The following is a 17,432-nucleotide window of genomic DNA, read 5'->3' as shown; positions in this document are numbered from 1 at the left end:
GTGTGTGTGCATTTGTTTTTTCAAAACATTGTCATTCAAAATCACGCCGGCAGCACTGTGGCTGTACAGGGTTAGTTCAGTCATTAAAACTGGGCTTTGCATGTTTTTATGCATCTTGTTGTTATGCAGGTTTCATTTATTAAAAATAAGGCAACTGGAGTCAATAATCGTCACTGAATGAAAGTAAAACAGTGAGAACATTCTGGATAACAGTCATCAGTGCAGCTGATAGCTATTAAAATGTTCTTGCGCTGTTACCCAAAGCAGATTTTATCTCTTGTTTCTGTCTGTTCCAACGTGCATCTCGTCTCATTGGCAAACGCTTTGCTTTAATTAGCTGAGGTCTTGCTTCAGTCTTTCGCATGTTGACCAGCCTCTGTACACTTTCATATTTTTGATCAGTAGCCTGTTGTTTTTACTTTGTCATTCACACTAGCAGATAAATCTGCCCCTTTCATGATCTTCACTGCTTGGTTGAAGTCTTTACTTCAAAACATGCTGTTTAATTTTCCTGTTCACTGATTTTCATTTGTTTCATGTTCAAATGATGGCCCCCTCCCCTGCTTGAACATGCTGCATGCATTAAACTAGCACGAACAGAAGAGTGAATGCCAAAAAGGCAATCCTCTTTCGTTTCACCTATGAATGAGAGTTGTCCTACCTCATTATGGGATTCTCACTTTAACAGTGTGCTCTGTGTGTGTGTGTGTGTGTGTACAGTCCACCTAAATACTACGGCACTATCAGCATCCCACAAGCTGACATGAATTCTCCCATAATTGCCAAGATATTGGGTGCAAAAGTTTGTGGGTTTGTACACATCGGGGCTTTTTTTAATTTAACAGACTGCCGCAGAATATTTAACTTCAACCAATGACGAATGCAGAAGTTCCAGACACTAGTAATAAAAGTACCGTAACTATACTTGAGAGAAGGAGAAGGTGACCGCGTGGTATCCTGCTGCTTTTACATTTTCCGGTTCATAGGAGGGGAATCCAAGGATGACCGAAAACGTCTACCAGTTGGGGTGGCTGGGGTTGATGTCTGCGCTTGTGGCTGAGTGCCAAATTGAGTTTGGAGACTGCTCAGGATGTCATCAAGCTTTTGGTCCATCTGCATGACCTGTTAGGAAATCACAAAGCGGATGGTCTATCAGATGGTCACACACCCTCTGCCTGTTCACTCTTATGACTACGTACATGTATTTTAAAAGAGAATGGCGGTGCTGCTGCAAAGGGGCAGCCTGATAATATTGGAAATAGAAATATTGTGTACAGCACTGGCATCTTCACAAACACATGTAAACCAAATACAAAAGAACAAGAGGCTTCTACAAGTCCTCAAACCACCATGTTGCGCACAGTTCTGTGCTTAGGCTAATGTGAAGATCAAACCTTACGCCGGGGTGGCCAACCTGAGCCTGAGAAGGAGCCAGAATTTACCAGTGTACATTGCCAAAGAGCCACAGTAATACGTTAGCAGCTCCCCATCGGCTCCCCACCTCCTGCTCCCAGCACTTCCTGCCCACTGGCAGCCCCACTGATCAGCACCTCCTCCTCCCTCCCCACACCTCCCGATCAGCTGTTTTGTGGTGTGCAGGAGGCTCTGGGGAGGGGAGGGGGAGAAGTGAGGGCACTGCAGGCTCAGGGGAGGGAGTGGGAAGGGATGGAGTGGAGGCAGGTCTTGCGGCAGAGCCAGGGGTTGAGCAGTGAGCACCCCCCAGCACACTGGAAAGTTGGCACCTGTAGCTCCAGCCCCAGAGTCGGTGCCTATACAAGGAGCCGCATATTAACTTCTGAAGAGCCGCATGTGGGTCCAGAGCCACAGGTTGGCCACTCCTGCCTTACACTGTAATAAAGTCACTGGGAAAGCCACAGAAATAGCAGATTAGTGGTCCTAGAAAGCAGGCCCAGCAAAGGCTGGCTGAGTCATCCCCTCTGACTCTCTGCATTTTGCAGCATTCCCAGAAGTGCCTTATCTAACCTATCTTAGATCATCTGTAGGGAGGGTGCCTCCTTTGAAGTTCTGCGTTGACAATCTATTTCACTGCTCAAATTAGCTTAATTCCTCCATCTGCCCCCAGGTCTATTTTACACTTCTGCCTTCCTCAGATTTAGGCCATTATTCCCTATTTTACTATCTTGGGCCACTGAATGATCCTCTTCCTGCATTTATGATAGACAACTCTGTGATATGTATTATGATTGGCGATTTAGCTAGTACTATGTACATTTATGTACATCATTCGAAGGCTGGTCTATAAAGAATATCAGAGCTCTAGTTTGCTGGTAAATTATGGATCTATGGTATAAGGATTAACTTTCTATTAGAAACTTGATTTTGATTGCTCCTTTCACTTCATTAAATCACTGGCTTTCCAGATGAATTTTCTCATGCATGTTCTCTAGCCAGAGAAGAACCTTTTACTTTTTCCATTGACGGCTGGGTTCTATCCAACAAGGTGCCTTGGAGATGAAAGTTTGAAAAAACAAGAGGGTTATTTTGCTTTTGGAAGAGTCTTCTCACGTGTATGAAATGTCATTTCAAACATGATTTGGGCCAAGATTTTCAAAAATGAGTCATGGTTTTGGGTGCCCAACTGAAGGCTCCTTGAAGGGGCCCGGTTTTCAGACGGTGGATGCGCACTTTCTGAAAATTAGGCCCCTTCAAGGTGTGTCAAGCTGGGCACTAAAGAAAATGGAGGCACCCCAAAATCACTAATCATGTTGAAAAATCTTGGCCTCAGCCCAGAAACCCCACACTGGTATTATTCAGCAAAGAGTCCTGTGGCACCTTCTAGACTAACAGACGTATTGGAGCATGAGCTTTTGTGGGTGAATACCCACTTCGTAGGATGCATGAAGAAGTGGGTATTCACCCACGAAAGCTCATGCTCCAATACGTCTGTTAGTTTATAAGGTGCCACAGGACTCTTTGCTGCTTTTACAGATCCAGACTAACACGGCTACCCCTCTGATACCTGGTATTATTCAGTTGTTGCTGAGGGATTGGTCCACACTACAAAATGTTGCCACCTTCAGCATCTTGTGAGCGAATCATGATTAAACCCACAGGATTCCATCACGATTATCTGACACGATGCTGAACATGAATTGTTCTGGGCTCCTGTGACTGGAAAGTCCTGGTCAGTATCACGTCAGCTGCCTTGATTGTTCACAACAGGGCTCGAATGCAGTATATCACCATGGCTGCCGGTATCTTTACATATAGACAACCTGCCACTTGAAAGAAAAGTAGTGGTGGAGATCTGCGCCCCCAAAAGAGAGACAGACACACCTACAGTCTCCTTGCTGAAACCCCTGCCCTTTAATTCATCGATTCTCTCAACAGTGCAACCAGGAGAAACTGGCTGTGCTCCTGCCAGTCCCTAAGCAGTGGTGCTTCCTGTCAGCCCTGGGGGAGATAGAATGGGACCGAATCTCTCTTTTAGCAGCAGAAGCTGCATTCCTTCCTTCACCATGCTTAACCCCTGGAGGGGCAATTAGGTAGGAGCAGAATTTCATTTCCACACATCTCCCTGCCTGAAGGCGCGAACAGGGTGGTATCTCCCCTACAACAGCATCATTTCTACCACAGGAGGGGTCAAAAGGGGGAAAACAAAAATCACAGAGCTCCAGGACAATTTGTTATTAACTTATTACCTGTATATGGTACAGAAACAGCACTGTCCACTGCTACCCAGAAAAAAATTATTACTTAATCAACACTCTGTATACAAACCAGAGACCTACTGTATCTAAGATCTCCATTCCGCCACACATCCCTATATGGATCAGAAGGCTGCACCCTTCAGAAACAGGCCTGATGTGTGCCTATAATCCAGCCACTCTGCATAAATTGATGAGTGAAGTAAGAGTACCATCATTAGCAAAAGACACTGAGGCATATGGGTAGAATACATTACCTCTTCTTGCGTAATCAAATGTTGCAAAAGCTTCTAAAGTTCCTATAATACTTATAATAGACCCATCTCCCCATAAAGTGGGTTGGATTGAGGGTAGAAGGTCAGAGTTAAGGTGATTATGGAACTTTAACTCCACATGGTTAACTTTCAAACTTTTATTTGTCAGCAGCTATTATGTTCTAGTAATGCTAGCTTAAAATAACTGATTTACAGCCTTAGTGAAGTTAACTCTAACAGTTGCCATAGATCTTTTATAGCTGGCTATATAACATTGTCACAACAACCAGGGACGCAGGTACGGCATGAACCTTTTGCTTTGGATTCTAAACTGCTAAAAACAGTCTGGGGTTGGAATTGGTTTGAGGGGATGTGAGTTTTCAGAGACTCATGTTTCAGGGGTTAGAGGGTTTAGAAACCTTACTAATGATCTTAGAGGTTACTCAGGGACATAACCCTTAGACCTGAGTCTGTTATGAAAAAAAGCGGGGGAGGGGTGGTATTTGGTGGTGGTGTCTCTAGTTTTTATTAAAATCTCTAAAAGAAAATCCACCCAATTCCCTTGTTGGTGGCTGACAGGTCTTTATTGGAAGCCAATAAAACCTTGACTCATCTCAAATTTTTATCTGGCAATTATAGAGTACTGTGAATACAATGGGGCGGACTTTCTCCCGTGTCTGAGCACCGTTTGGGGCATGGAATGTCGCATTGCTTGTTACAGCTCCCTGATTCTCTGGGCCAGCCTGTGCCTAGGGTGAGTTAGAGCAGCCTCAGTGGTGCTCTAACTTATACTATCAGCCTGTGGTCCTTAAAGGACCAAACACTAACTGAAGATTGTCATGAGAGAGTTCCATCCACCTCCTGGCCCAACATGCCCCCGATACCATCTGTGGCACTCTGACCGTTTACTTGTCTTGTAACTCAGAAATCAGCCTGAAAGAGGTTGATGCTGTTACAGCAGCTCTCTCTCGAATTTGGTCAATGGTAGAAACAGACCTGTTCTCATTTCTTAACCCTTTGGAGCAATACATCAATGAAGTGACATGGGGGTGAATTTGGTCCATGCTGTCTGAAGCTCTGTACACTTCTTATGGTTGGGGTAAGAGAATCCTGCCTTTCCTCTCCTCTGTGCCCTCTTTTTCCTCCTCTTCTTTCTGGCCTTCTCCACTCCCATCTTCATCATAGCTGTTTACCGAGTGGTGGGACTGTGGGTCAGAGGTGAGCGGATGACAGGGACTGACAATTGAGTTAAGTCACTTACTGAACAGCTCATTATTGAGGTATTATGATGTCACAGTGGTGGGTGTGTATGGATACATTGTAGCCAGGGGATAAAAATAGCAGTGTGTGTAGATGTACCAGTGCTAGCTGTACTCTGGCTTGCTCCTAAAAATAGAAGATGTGGGCTTCACACGTCTCAAACTGGGGGCCGTGACCCCTCAGGGGGTCACAAGGTTATTACATGGGGGGTTGCGAGCTGTCAGCCGCCACCCCCAAACCCCACTTTGCCTCCAGCATTTATAATAGTGTTAAATATAAAAAAATGTGTTTTTAATTTATAAAGGGGGTCACACTCAGAGGCGTGCTGCGTGAAAGGGGTCACCAATAAAAATTTTTGAGAACCACTGGTCTGCACGAACTATAAACCAAAACCCCAGCTGCAGTATAGATGTACCCCATGTGTGTAGAGTGTTCCATACACAGAGAAAAATGTATGGAGACAGAAAATCTGCATGTTCTGTTAAGCATGTATTTGGCTGGAAATCTGGAAAACACTAGAGTTGAAAGGGTTAAGCAGCCTGGAATTAATTTAAAACCACAGCCTTGATTTTCTTGCTCCCCAGTTCTTGAAAAGCCTGTTTGGCTGACGCCAGTAGTGACTCAACAGAATCTTTCTTAAGCAGAAATAATGTACAGAGCAGAAGTTAAACCAGAGTTACTGCACACGAAGAAGATGGGGTATAAGAGCTTTAAGCAGGGAAATACGACTGGATGGATAAAGGACATTTTAAGGCCTTTCGTAGTGAGATTTTGTCAATTTTGCTCTAAAGTATATGCTTGGATCTTATATACATTATGCCAACATGTTTTATAATAATTCAAAAATACCGTGCTTCTCAATGTACCAGTTCAGAGAAAGCGTGTAACTGATAATAGTTTTGTTACAGGATTTATGTATTTTCTCCAGCAGAAAGAAGCACCAAAGTTTTTGTTTAAAAGAAAAAAACATAATCCACCATATAAAAAGAATTGCATGTCACTTTACCAACAGAGACAACATTTTGCACTTCCATAGTGTCTTCTATACAAGGGCCTGAAAAAGCTTCCTAGTCATTAATAAATTGAGACTCACATCATTCCTGTGCATGTTAGAGAGACACTGTATTTTAATGCCCATTTTACAGATGGGAACTCAGGCACAGAGAGATTAAGTGACTTGGCCAAACTCAGAGAGGAAATCTGTGGCAGGGCTCTCCTGATTCTCAATCCTGTGCTTTAAGCACACGTCCTCCAGACCCCTGATTTATGACCCCAGTTCAGCTACATACATAAGCATGTGCCAACTAAGCATAGGCATAATCCCACTGAAGTCAGTGGACCCACTCATTTAAAGAGAGATGCATGCTTCAATACTTTGCTGGATCAGGGCCTAGAAACTTTTTAAAATTGATACAAAATGTTAGGCTAGCCAACCTCGCTGAATAGGCTCAACTCAGGGCCTGTCTGAGCTATGTGGGGTTACTCTGAAGAGTCAAGGCTGCCACATGAGTAAAACTTTCAGAATCAGGCCCTAATTTTCCCAAGAAAACTCAGGCATAATGTAGCTAACCCTGCTAAATCTCCTAACAACTGCCACTTTCCCTCAGCCTGGCTGCAAACAGGACAAGTTGTCAGTTTGGAATAACATATCCAGGCAAATGCAAGGGCAAAGGGTTAAATTTGGGAACACATTTCTCAGCTGAGTAAAGTGAGAAGCCAGCAGGCCTTACCACAGAATTTTCAGAGACGTGATATGCTCCTCGTAGGCTCCTTGGAGACAGGTGAGTTTGGCAGCTGTCCACTGGCAAATGGCAACAAAACTTCTGCTCCTCCACATTACAAAAGAGCTTCAGAGACAATCTACAAACTTTAATGCTTTTAAATGCCCTCAACTGCCCTTTAGAAAGGAGACTGGCAATGCAGTTTGAAAGATGAAGTTGCTGTTGTTGGGGCTTTAGGGTGAGTTGTTGAGATTTATATTTGTGTTAGCATTCCTTCTGAGAAGGAACTATGAGTCTATAATGGCATGTGGTAGGGTTAAAAAAAAAAAGGCTTGAAACCAGCTCCAGTGAGTCATAGCAGGGGGCAAAGGGGAATCGGGTCACATTAGCCATTGGGCCTCAGCAAGTCAGAGTTCTTAACCTTGAGCACAGTGTTTGCATTCTGTATCTGACTGTTTGTCATCTGTGGTTGCTTATAAGTCTGCCTTTGTGAAAACCAGGGCCTTTGGCCCCTTTTTAAATACTTCGTTTTAGCCCAGTGAGTTCACACTGATTATCTGTAAAGGATTTCTGCAGTGTGAAAACGGGGGCCTTAAGAATGGCAGCAATGTGGAAGACTGAATTGTGCTGTCAAATTTACCACAGGCTGGATACATTCCTAATCATTATAAGTGAGCTTAATTTTTTCTCCATCTGTCTGCCTCTCCTCACACACACACACACACACACACACACACACACACAAAGCAAACTATACAATAAACAAAAGGGGAAAAAAGTGAATTGAAGTAGCCACATAATCTTCAAAAAGTTCACTCAGTTTAAAACAAAAATGTTCCCCTTCATGGGTGTGTCTGCCTTTTAAATATTATTTCTGGAGGTTTGGAAGGCAGAAATCAAATATGTGAACAACTCACTGACTTGCACTGCTTCCAGATGAGGAATATAAGGGGAAGATATGCTGCTGGAACACTAAATTGTGAACCCACAAACATGCTTATGTTCTGCTAAGTGGATGTTGGCTTGTATTAATTTTTTTAAAAAAGTTTTCACCTTCTGAAAGTTCCTTTTTCCTTGGGCACATAACAATCCAGACTTCCACAATCCCAGCGACACTGATCAAAATAGCTGAGCTGAATAGCAGAGTCTTTATGCAAATATCCAGAACGTTAATGCCATAGTGCAGAACACAACACTGGGATGGGGGATAGAAGACGGGCTTTTAAAGGACCTTGTTCCAGAACTTCACAATGTGCTTGGTTTATAGCTCAGCTGGATACTCTTTCATCTCCTCTTTGCCTAATAATTAGAAATGGGCAAACTAGTAGTTGCACCAATGGATCTGATAACTCTAACTTTCTTTTCTTTGCTTGTTCATTACCAGACTCATTTTTACCTATTTATTTGCTATCAGTAGAAGACTTTATGTAAACATCTATCAGTCTAGTAGTGCTGCTGAAACTCTTCATTTTAACTGTGGCCTTGTCTACACTGGCAAGTTTCTGTGCAGTAAAGGGGCTTTCTATGCTGTAACTCCTGAGGTGTACACACTGCCAAGCCACTCAGTGTGCAGAAACTGTGCAGCTTTCTGCGCTGGGGGTACAGTGCTGTGGTGCCAGTGTAGACACCCTGGTAGATTATAGCACTGCAGTTGGCCTCTGGGAGGTGTCCCACAATGCCTGTTCTCACCTCTCTGGTCATCGGTTTGAACTCTACTGCCCTGCCCTCAGGTGATCAACTGTCAGCCCCACCCCGTACATTCCTTGGGAATTTTGAAAGTCCTCTTCCTGTTTGCTCGCTGACACATGCAGTGGTCTCAGCACATCTTTCCAGGTGACAATGCCTGCTCCATGCACTAGGCGATCCCCCGCTTGCAGCAATGCTGAGCTGCCGGACCTCATCAGCATTTGGGGAGAGGAGGCTGTCCAGTCCCAGCTGCGCTCCGGCCATAGGAATTATGATACCTACGAACAAAGTTCATGATGCATGAGAGAAAGGGGTGATGACTGGGACACATTGCAGTGCAGGATCAAAGTGAAGGAGCTGCAGAATGCCTACCACAAGGCGCGGGAGGCAAATCACTGCTCTGGTGCTGCGCCCGTGAGCTGCCAGTTTTACAAAGAGCTACAAAGACACAATACTCGGTGGCGATCCCACCTCCAGTGTGAAGGCCACTGTGGATATTTCGGTGGCTTGCATGCCAGTCGAGAGTGGACTAAGCCAGGAGGAGGAAATCTTGGACAAGGATGTGGAGTGGGGGGAGGACCCAGAGGCAGAGGAGGACTTGGAGGTCAGAGATGCATGCAGCCAGGAGCCCTTCTCTACCCTGGAGGAGGCTAGCCAGTCACAGCGGTTGGATCTTGGTGAAGTGCAAACAGGAGAGGAGGCCCCTGGTAAGTGGATTTGATTTTGGGAATCACTGAAGTGAGTTTTGGGAGCAGGAGGGTTGCAGAAAGCAGGCTTGCGTCTGTATGATGCGTGTACCGCCACATGCCTAGTCTGAGCAGCAGCACAGGCTGTTGATTGACTCCCTCATTTCACGGGAATCTGCCTCAGAGATCTCCAGGAAACTCATGGAGATACTGGGCAATCTGCTGCCACAGGTTCTTTGGCAGAACTGCTTTGTTTCTTGCCCCATTAAGGGTAACTTTCCCACTCCACTCTGCCGTTACTTGGGGGAAGGGGAGACTACTGCTGCACACAGGAGAGCCGCATAAGGGCCAGGGTAGAAGCTACAGTTTTGGAGAAGACCCTCCCTTGATTCCCTGCTCACCCTCACCAGCAAGATATCTTCCATAATGGACACAGCCTGTGGAAAATGTGGGGCAGTAATGACTATAAGCCCGCCCTACAGTGCTAGCTCTCCCCAAGAACCACGTGCCCAGTATACAGTACAGTCCTGGAACACTGATTTCCCCTGCCCTTGCAGTTACTCCCCATTTTGGAGGTCTTGTGGCTCATGTGTGCTTGTCTGCAGGGGCGGCTCCAGGCCCCAGCACGCCAAGCGCGTGCTTGGGGCGGCAAGCCGCGGGGGGTGCTCTGCCGGCGCCACGTGGGGTGCTCTGCCGGCGCCGCGGGGGCGGCAGGCAGGGTGCCTTCGGCGGCTTGCCTGCGGGAGGTCCGCTGGTCCCGCGGCTTTGGTGGACCTCCCGCAGGGGTGCCTGCAGAGGGTCCGCTGGTCTGGCGGCTTCTGGATCTCCCGCAGGCAAGCTGCCGAACGCAGCCTGCCTGCCATGCTTGGGGTGGCGAAATGCCTAAAGTCGCCCCTGCTTGTCTGGGATCAGCCAGTTAGTGACAGGTATGTGAATAGTGGATGTGTTTTAAATCACTGGATCAGTGGTCTCTGTGTTGCAAACAATACTGCTTCTGTAAAATGTTGCATTTTTGCTTCACAGATATGACCTTGGGAGCTCAACCTCCCTCTTTATTATCGCTGGCTGAATGGCTGCACAAAATTAGAAGTGGCCACGGAAAACTAAGGAGGACTTTCTGTGTGATGTTATGATGCACTCTGCCACTGAGAAACAGAAATCGAAGGAGTGGCGGGACAGCGAGAAGAGGGACCGAAAGGAGAACAATGCATGCCAGAATGAAGCCACAGAGCGGCTCTTAAACATTATGGAGCGCCAAGTGGTCACGCTCCAGGCGCTACTAGCACTACAAACCGAACAGTTCCATGCCCTGCAGCTGCAGTTGCAAAACTCTTTCCCATGCGCCCGCCAGACACCACCAACACACTCTTATCAACCTCCTGGCTCCAGTCTGTACCCGTTGCATTCCACTCCTGCCCTGTCACAGTCCAGCCCTGCGGACTCCCAGTACCCACTGCACTCAACACCCGTCCCTCTGCAGTTTAGCCCTGCTGAAGAACAGTATCCACTGCACTGTACTCCAAAGGACAAGGTTGCATAGGATATCTGGACATACACAAATCTTTAATCCTCCCGGGACCCCACCTCCTCCTGGGACCCTCCCTTCCCCCATCCCCCACAGTGTTTTTTTGTTTGTCTCTCTCCTCTGGTTGTTGTTTTTTAATAAAAGAATTGTTTTGGCTTGAAAGCAATCTTTATTCCATTAACTGAAAGCAAACAGAGCCCTGGAAAGCAACAGACAATTTTCTTAAACCTTCACAGTGCATCGTCTGCACCAATCACAATCACCTCCTAGCATTACAAGCACTGCACTCCCGAGCATAGCAACAAATATTAGTGGCTTTCAGATTCAATATGGTGCCTCAAGGTATCCCTGATCCTTATGGCCCCATGCTGCACCCCTCTAATAGCCCTGGTCTCTGGCTGTTCAAATTCAGCCCCCAGGCAATGAGCCTCAGCAGTCCAGCCCTGAGTGTACAGCATGTGGCTCCAAACATAAGAATATTATCATCAGCCAGGTCCAGCCTCCCATACAGGCAGTGCCAGGGGGCCTTTAAACGGCCAAAAGCACACTCAACAGTCATTCTGCACTTGCTTAGCTGGTTGTTGAACTGCTCCTTGCTGCTGTCAAGGTTCCCCGTGTATGGCTTCATAAGCCACGGCATTAAGGGATAGGCAGGGTCTCCCAGGATCACAGTGGGCATTTCGACTTCCCCTACAGTGATCTGGTCCGGGAAGAAAGTCCCTGCTTGCAGCTACCCAAACAGGCCAGTGTTCCGAAAGATGTCTGTGTCATGCACCTTTCTGGACCAGCCTGTGTTAATGTCCATGAAACACCCACAGTGATCCACAAGCGCCTGGAGAACCATAGAGCGAGATCCCTTCCAATTAATGTATTCAGTGGCTAGGTGGTCTGGTGCCAGAATTAGAATATGTTTCCCATCTATCATCTCTCTGCAGTTAGGGAAGCCCATTTGTGCAAAGCCATCCACAATGTCACACATGTTGCCCAGACTCAGGGTCTTTTGGAGTAGGATGCGATTAATGGCCCTGCACACTTCCATCAACATGAGTCCAACGGTCAACTTTCCCACTCCGAACTGGTTAGCTACCAATCAGTAGCAGTCTGGAGTAACCAGCTTCCACAGTGCAATTGCCACGCGCTTCTCCAATGACAGGGCAGCTCTCATTCTTGTGTCTTTGTGCTGCAGGGCTGGGGCGAGCTCATCACACAGTCCCATGAATGTGGCTTTCCTCATCCGAAAGTTCTGCAGTCACTGCTCATCATCCCAGACATGCATAATGATGTGATCCCACCACTTAGTGCTTGTTTCCCGAGCCCAAAAGCGGCATTCCACTGTGGTCAGCACCTCTGTGAATGCCATAAGCAATCTTGTGTCATAGCTACTACACGTGGCGAGATCAATGTCGAACTCCTCTTACCTTTGTAGTTTAAGGAATAACTCCACTGACACTTGTGATGTATTAGTGAGAGTGAGCAACATATTGGTCAACAGTGCGGGATCCATTCCTGCAGATCGAAGAGGCAGAGCATGCAGTACACAAACCACTGAAAGATGGTGCCAAATGTGGACTGAAGCACAGGAGTTGCTGGAATGCAAAGCAATGCATCACGGGGTACTGGTACAGGACCCAGGATGCCCCATGACCCCGTCCATCTTCCCAGAACTCCTAGCAGTAGAAGAGGAAAAGATGCTTTATGGGATAGCCGCCCAGAGTGCACCGCTCTGAATACCGCCGCAAGTGTGAACATGCTATTGTGCAGGCAGCTGACAGTGTGAACACACAAAAGTGGTTTCCCTTCAGCACTCTCTGAGTGGCAGTGTAACTGCCAGCGATGTAACTCTGCCAGTGTAGACATACCCTGTGTCTCAGTAGTCACCACTCATTATTTGTGGAAGATAACTGGTCATCTAAGGCCTTGTCTATTTGAGAAAATGTGTATCCATTTTAACTAAATTAGTTAAGAAACTAATTTAGTTCAGTTGGTGAAACCCCCTTGTATGTACACTTGATTTAGCTCAGGACAATTCCTTAATGATTTAGTTGAACTGGTACAATTTTCTCAAGTAGACAAGCTCTAAGTCACATGGTACTGTTTCCTGTGCCAAACAGTTCAATGGTTTGATAAGGTACAGCAAAGCCAATATTTAGATTTACGGGCACTTCTACCAGCTCTTCTATGCCTACAACTACATCAGATTATTCAAACACAATGTTGCCTGTCGGATAGTTTGAAACCTTGTACATTTTTTAAGAGTGAAAAAAATTGTGCGCGCTTAGTGCTGCCCAAAGACTGACAGCTCTGAAGACTAACATCCTTTATCCATAAAATGGATCGAGTGCAGGCAACCTCACTGCAACTTTCCTCTCCTTACCTATCCAATTAGTCTCAACCATGAACTAGAAGACCCACCTCTGGGATGAAATATTATGGCCATTTAACTCTTGTGCTCTTTGCTGAGACTGCCAACAAGTATGAATTATGGTGAGCGCTTTTATGATATTGATACCTGTCTACTATCAACTGGATCACCACTTAAGAGAGGCCACCAGAGGCTTATTTTTTTAGGACCTGGTCCTGCAGGGAGCTGAGCACCCTGGGTCCAAACCAGAAAAGCAGTCAAACATGTGCTAGCTCAAAGCAGATGAATAGTTGCACTGACTTCACGATATGCATGTGATTAAATGTTTTGCTGGACTGGGATCAGGATACTAAGAACCTGGAAGATTGTACTTTCAGAATAAGCTTTCTCTGTTTCCTAAAATATACATACCACACACGCACACACTTTTATTTATATACACCACTATTTTATATTCCAATTTAGTGGTAGAAAGTCTTATATCCTCTTTTACATTCCTGGCATTGTAGTTGGAATCAAACCTGATGTCCTTCATTATATGGGTTTGGTGGTATTACTGTTGGATAAATGGCTGCTTCTGTTTTAATACAACATAGTTTTACAAAAGGTAGATCATGCCAGACTAACGTGATCTTTTTCTTTGAGAAGATCTCCAATTCAGCAATTAAAAAAATTGGTTAAAATGGGGATTAATATGAGAATTGAAAGGTGGATAAGGAGGTGGTTAAAGGGGAGACTACAATGGGTCATGCTGAAAGGTGAATTGACAGGCTGGAGAGAGGCTACTAATGGAGTTCCTCAGGGACTGGTTTTGTGACCAGCGTTATTTAACATTTTCATTCATAACCTTGGCACAAAATGTGGAAGTGTGGGAGGTATTGCCAATATGGAGGAGTACCTCCATACGTACATATATACAATATCATAGAGAAGATCTGGAAGACCTTGAAAACTGGAGTAATAGAAATGGGATGAAATTGAGTAGTGCAAAGTCATGCACTGAGGGACTAACAACAAGAATTTTCACTGTAAGCTGGGGGCTTCCCAGTTGAAAGTGACAGAGGAGAAGAAAGACCTGAGTGTGTTGGTTGACCATGAGAAGATTATGAGACGCCAAAGTGATGCATAGAATCATAGAATGTCATGGTTGGAAGGGACCTCAGGAGGTCATCTAGTCCAAACCCCTGCTCAAAGCAGGACCAATCCCCAACTAAATCATCCCAGCCAGGGCTTTGTCCTGCAGCCATGAAAAAAACTAATGCAATCCTAGGATGCATCAGGTAAGGTATTTCTAGTAGAGAGAAGGAAGTGTAATTGCCATCATACAAGGCACTGGTGAAACCTCATTTGGAATAATGTGTGTAGTTCTGGTCTCCTATGTTTAAGAAAGATGAATTCAAACTGGAACAGAGAAGGGCTACTAGGATGCTCAGAGGAATGGAGAACCAACCTTACAAGAGAAGACTCAAGGAGCTTGGCTTGTTTAATGTAACCAAACGAAGGCTGAGGGGAGATATGATTGCGTGCTATAAACAAATCACAGGGACAAACACCAGGGAGGAAGAGGAGTTATTTAAGTTAAACGTGAATGCTGACACAAGAACAAATGGATATAGCTACCCATTAACGAGATTAGGCTTGAAATGAGATGAAGGTTTCTAATCATCAGAGAAGTGAAGTTCTGGAACAGCCTTCCAAAGGGAGCAGTTGGGGGGGAAAAAAACTGACTTGTTTTAAGACTTGAGCTTAATAAATTTATGGAGAAGATGGTATGATAAGATTGCCTACAATGGCATATAGCCCATCTGTGATTGCCAATAGCAAGTACCTCCAATGGTCAGAGATAGGGCACTAGATGGGGAGGACTAAGTTATTATAGAGAATTCTTTCTCAGGTGTCTGGCTGCTGGGTCCTGTGCAGGGTCCATCTGATTGCCATATTTGGGGTCAGGAAGGAATTTTGCCCCAGTTCAGATTGGCAGAGACCCTGGGGTTTTTCACCTTCCCCAGCAGCATGGGGTTTGGGTCACTTGAGTAAATGGTGAGTTCCCTGTAACCTAAAGTATTTAAATCATGAGTTGAGGACTTCAGTAATTCAGCCACAGGTTATGGGTTTATTACAGGAGTGGGTGGGTCAGGTTCTGTGGCCTGTGATGTGCAAGAAGTCAGACTAGATGATCACAATGGTCCCTTCTGACCTTATAGTCTGAGTCTAAAAAGACTTTGTTTAACTTGATCCCATTATCAGGAGGTTTTTGCAAATGGATATGGACTGACTTGTAATTTGAGACTTAATCACTGCTCATCACAGACACCAGCTTCCTCCTTTCCTTGGGGGTGCGCAACCCTGCTCTGTCCCAGATCCCGCCCCCACTCCGCCCCTTCCCTCAAGGCCCCATCCCTACCCTGCCTCTTCCCATCCAGTTTCTCCCCCTCCCCGCAGTGCCTTCTGCAAGCCGCGGAACAGCTGATTGCAGTGGGCGGGAGGCACTGGGAGGGAAGGGAAGGGAAGGTGTTGATCGGTGGGGCTGCCAGCGGGTGGGAGGCATTGGGGGAGGGCGAGGAGCTGGCTGCCAGTGGCTGCTAAACACCCACTAATTTTTTTGGAGCGCTCACAGAGTTGGAGCCTATGCTATTCATCCCTTGCAGAAGATGAGGTTGCCAGATTGGGTAATTGAGGTATCTAGTGAAATACCCATACTGATGCCACCTTCATAGAGATTTCACTGTGTGAATATTTTGACAGATCTGCAAAACAGGGAACTACAACTCCCGTCAGACCCCTGCCCACTGTGCATCCCCTTCCTCCTGGGATTATATTTCCCATCAGCCCACTCCCTATTGCACTCCCCCATGCCATTTAAGAGGAAAGCTACTGGACTGGAAAGTGGCAGGACTCTGTTTAGGGGTGGGAGCTGCATGGCAGCAGGCAGCTGCAGAGAAGCCCCAGGCCCTGTATGCCGAGTTGCATGTGGAACAGGTTGTGGGTGCCAGACATCACAGCTGGGAGCCACAGTGACTGGGCAGGGAACCAGGCCAATAGCAGCCCCAAAGAGAGACGCTATCTGAGCCTGGCCTGGAAATGCACAGATGCTTATTAGCTTGACCAGAGACTAGATTGGAGAGGGCACTGAGCCTGACTCTTGATTGGACTGTTCCAGGGACCCAAACAGGAACCGCTATTGCTCACTTTGAATTGTAACTGTTTAAGCCGCTGTACCTAGGGCTTTGCAACCTTTCCTCTTTTCTGCTAGCCCTTGGCCATGTGTCTGAGTGGCTATTGGAACCCACTAGGGTTACAAGGCCTAGCTGCCGAAGCACCTGTGGTACTGCCCTCTGAGACGGGGTACACCCGGCATGCTAGAGGTTTGGGGGTACAGAGTAACCCCAATAATTACACGACTACACAGATAATCAGTGGCCAACTCTGCAAGCCATTGTGCATCGGCACAATTCCTCATCCCACTCCCTTAAGAGTAAAATATGGAGGATCAGTTCCTGCTCTCAGTGAAGATAATGGGAGTTTTACCACTGATTTCAATGATCAAGTTCTAAAAAAGGAAAAAAAGACAAACAGAGCTAATTTCAGTGAAATTTGTTGTTCTGACAGATACAGCCCCCAGAAACATTAAAATAAATATATAATCCGTCTGAATATCTTGTTTGACTTAGTCCCCCTACCTCTTACCAGATATCTCTTGTTTATTTTCATTTCATTAAACTTATCTATATAATTCCTCCATTTTCCAGTCCTCCCTTCCTTTATCCCAAACATACCCACCCATTCTTAGGTCAGGTGTTATGGCCTTTAGTGGCCTAGAATATATTAACCTTTATTTTAAGTATAGTTTCATTTGTTTTGGTTTCCATCTCCCTTTCCCGTTTAAATGAAAACACAAATGTCTATTCCTCTGCAGTTTGTTCCTGGGGTGTTTCCTGTTGCTACTCTTTCAGTGAGCTCTATAGTCTTAAATTCCCTACACCACAGTCATAATGGTTAACCTTCATGCTAAGTCTGCTTGTAATTGCAGCTTCTGCTGTAATACACTGTCCACACTTCATCACCAGGCTGCTCTCAAGACTCACAGCTGTCTGCTTATTTCTAAGTTAGGCTTGGTCGACACACAGATTTTGTATCAGCACAAGTATATTGGTTAAGGGTGTGATTTTTTTTTAAACCAGAACAGTTCTAGTGGGATGATCCCTAGTGTGGATTCAGTTGTACCCATGTAAAAGTGTCTTATACCAGTAGAACTTATTCCCCTTCCCAT

The 17,432-nt window shown here is 45.8% G+C and overlaps 1 protein-coding gene across 14 annotated transcripts in view; it reads right to left on the bottom strand.

Annotated features, from left to right (window-relative positions):
• Positions 1–905: 905 nt before the first annotated feature.
• The window catches only part of LOC120406051 (potassium voltage-gated channel subfamily KQT member 1-like), an 819,762-nt gene continuing 803,235 nt past the window's right edge, over positions 906–17,432 (bottom strand). For all 14 annotated transcript variants that reach the window (XM_039540307.1, XM_039540238.1, XM_039540231.1 and 11 more), the window contains one exon: positions 906–1,122. In XM_039540307.1, coding sequence (XP_039396241.1) covers positions 967–1,122 — 156 coding nt within the window. In that variant the 3' untranslated portion in view covers positions 906–966. The remainder of the gene's footprint in view (positions 1,123–17,432) is intronic.

This window comes from Mauremys reevesii, linkage group 1 (genome assembly GCF_016161935.1).
Source record: "Mauremys reevesii isolate NIE-2019 linkage group 1, ASM1616193v1, whole genome shotgun sequence".
NCBI classification, from domain to species: Eukaryota; Metazoa; Chordata; order Testudines; family Geoemydidae; genus Mauremys; species Mauremys reevesii.
This window is presented reverse-complemented; position numbering and strand designations above follow the sequence as displayed.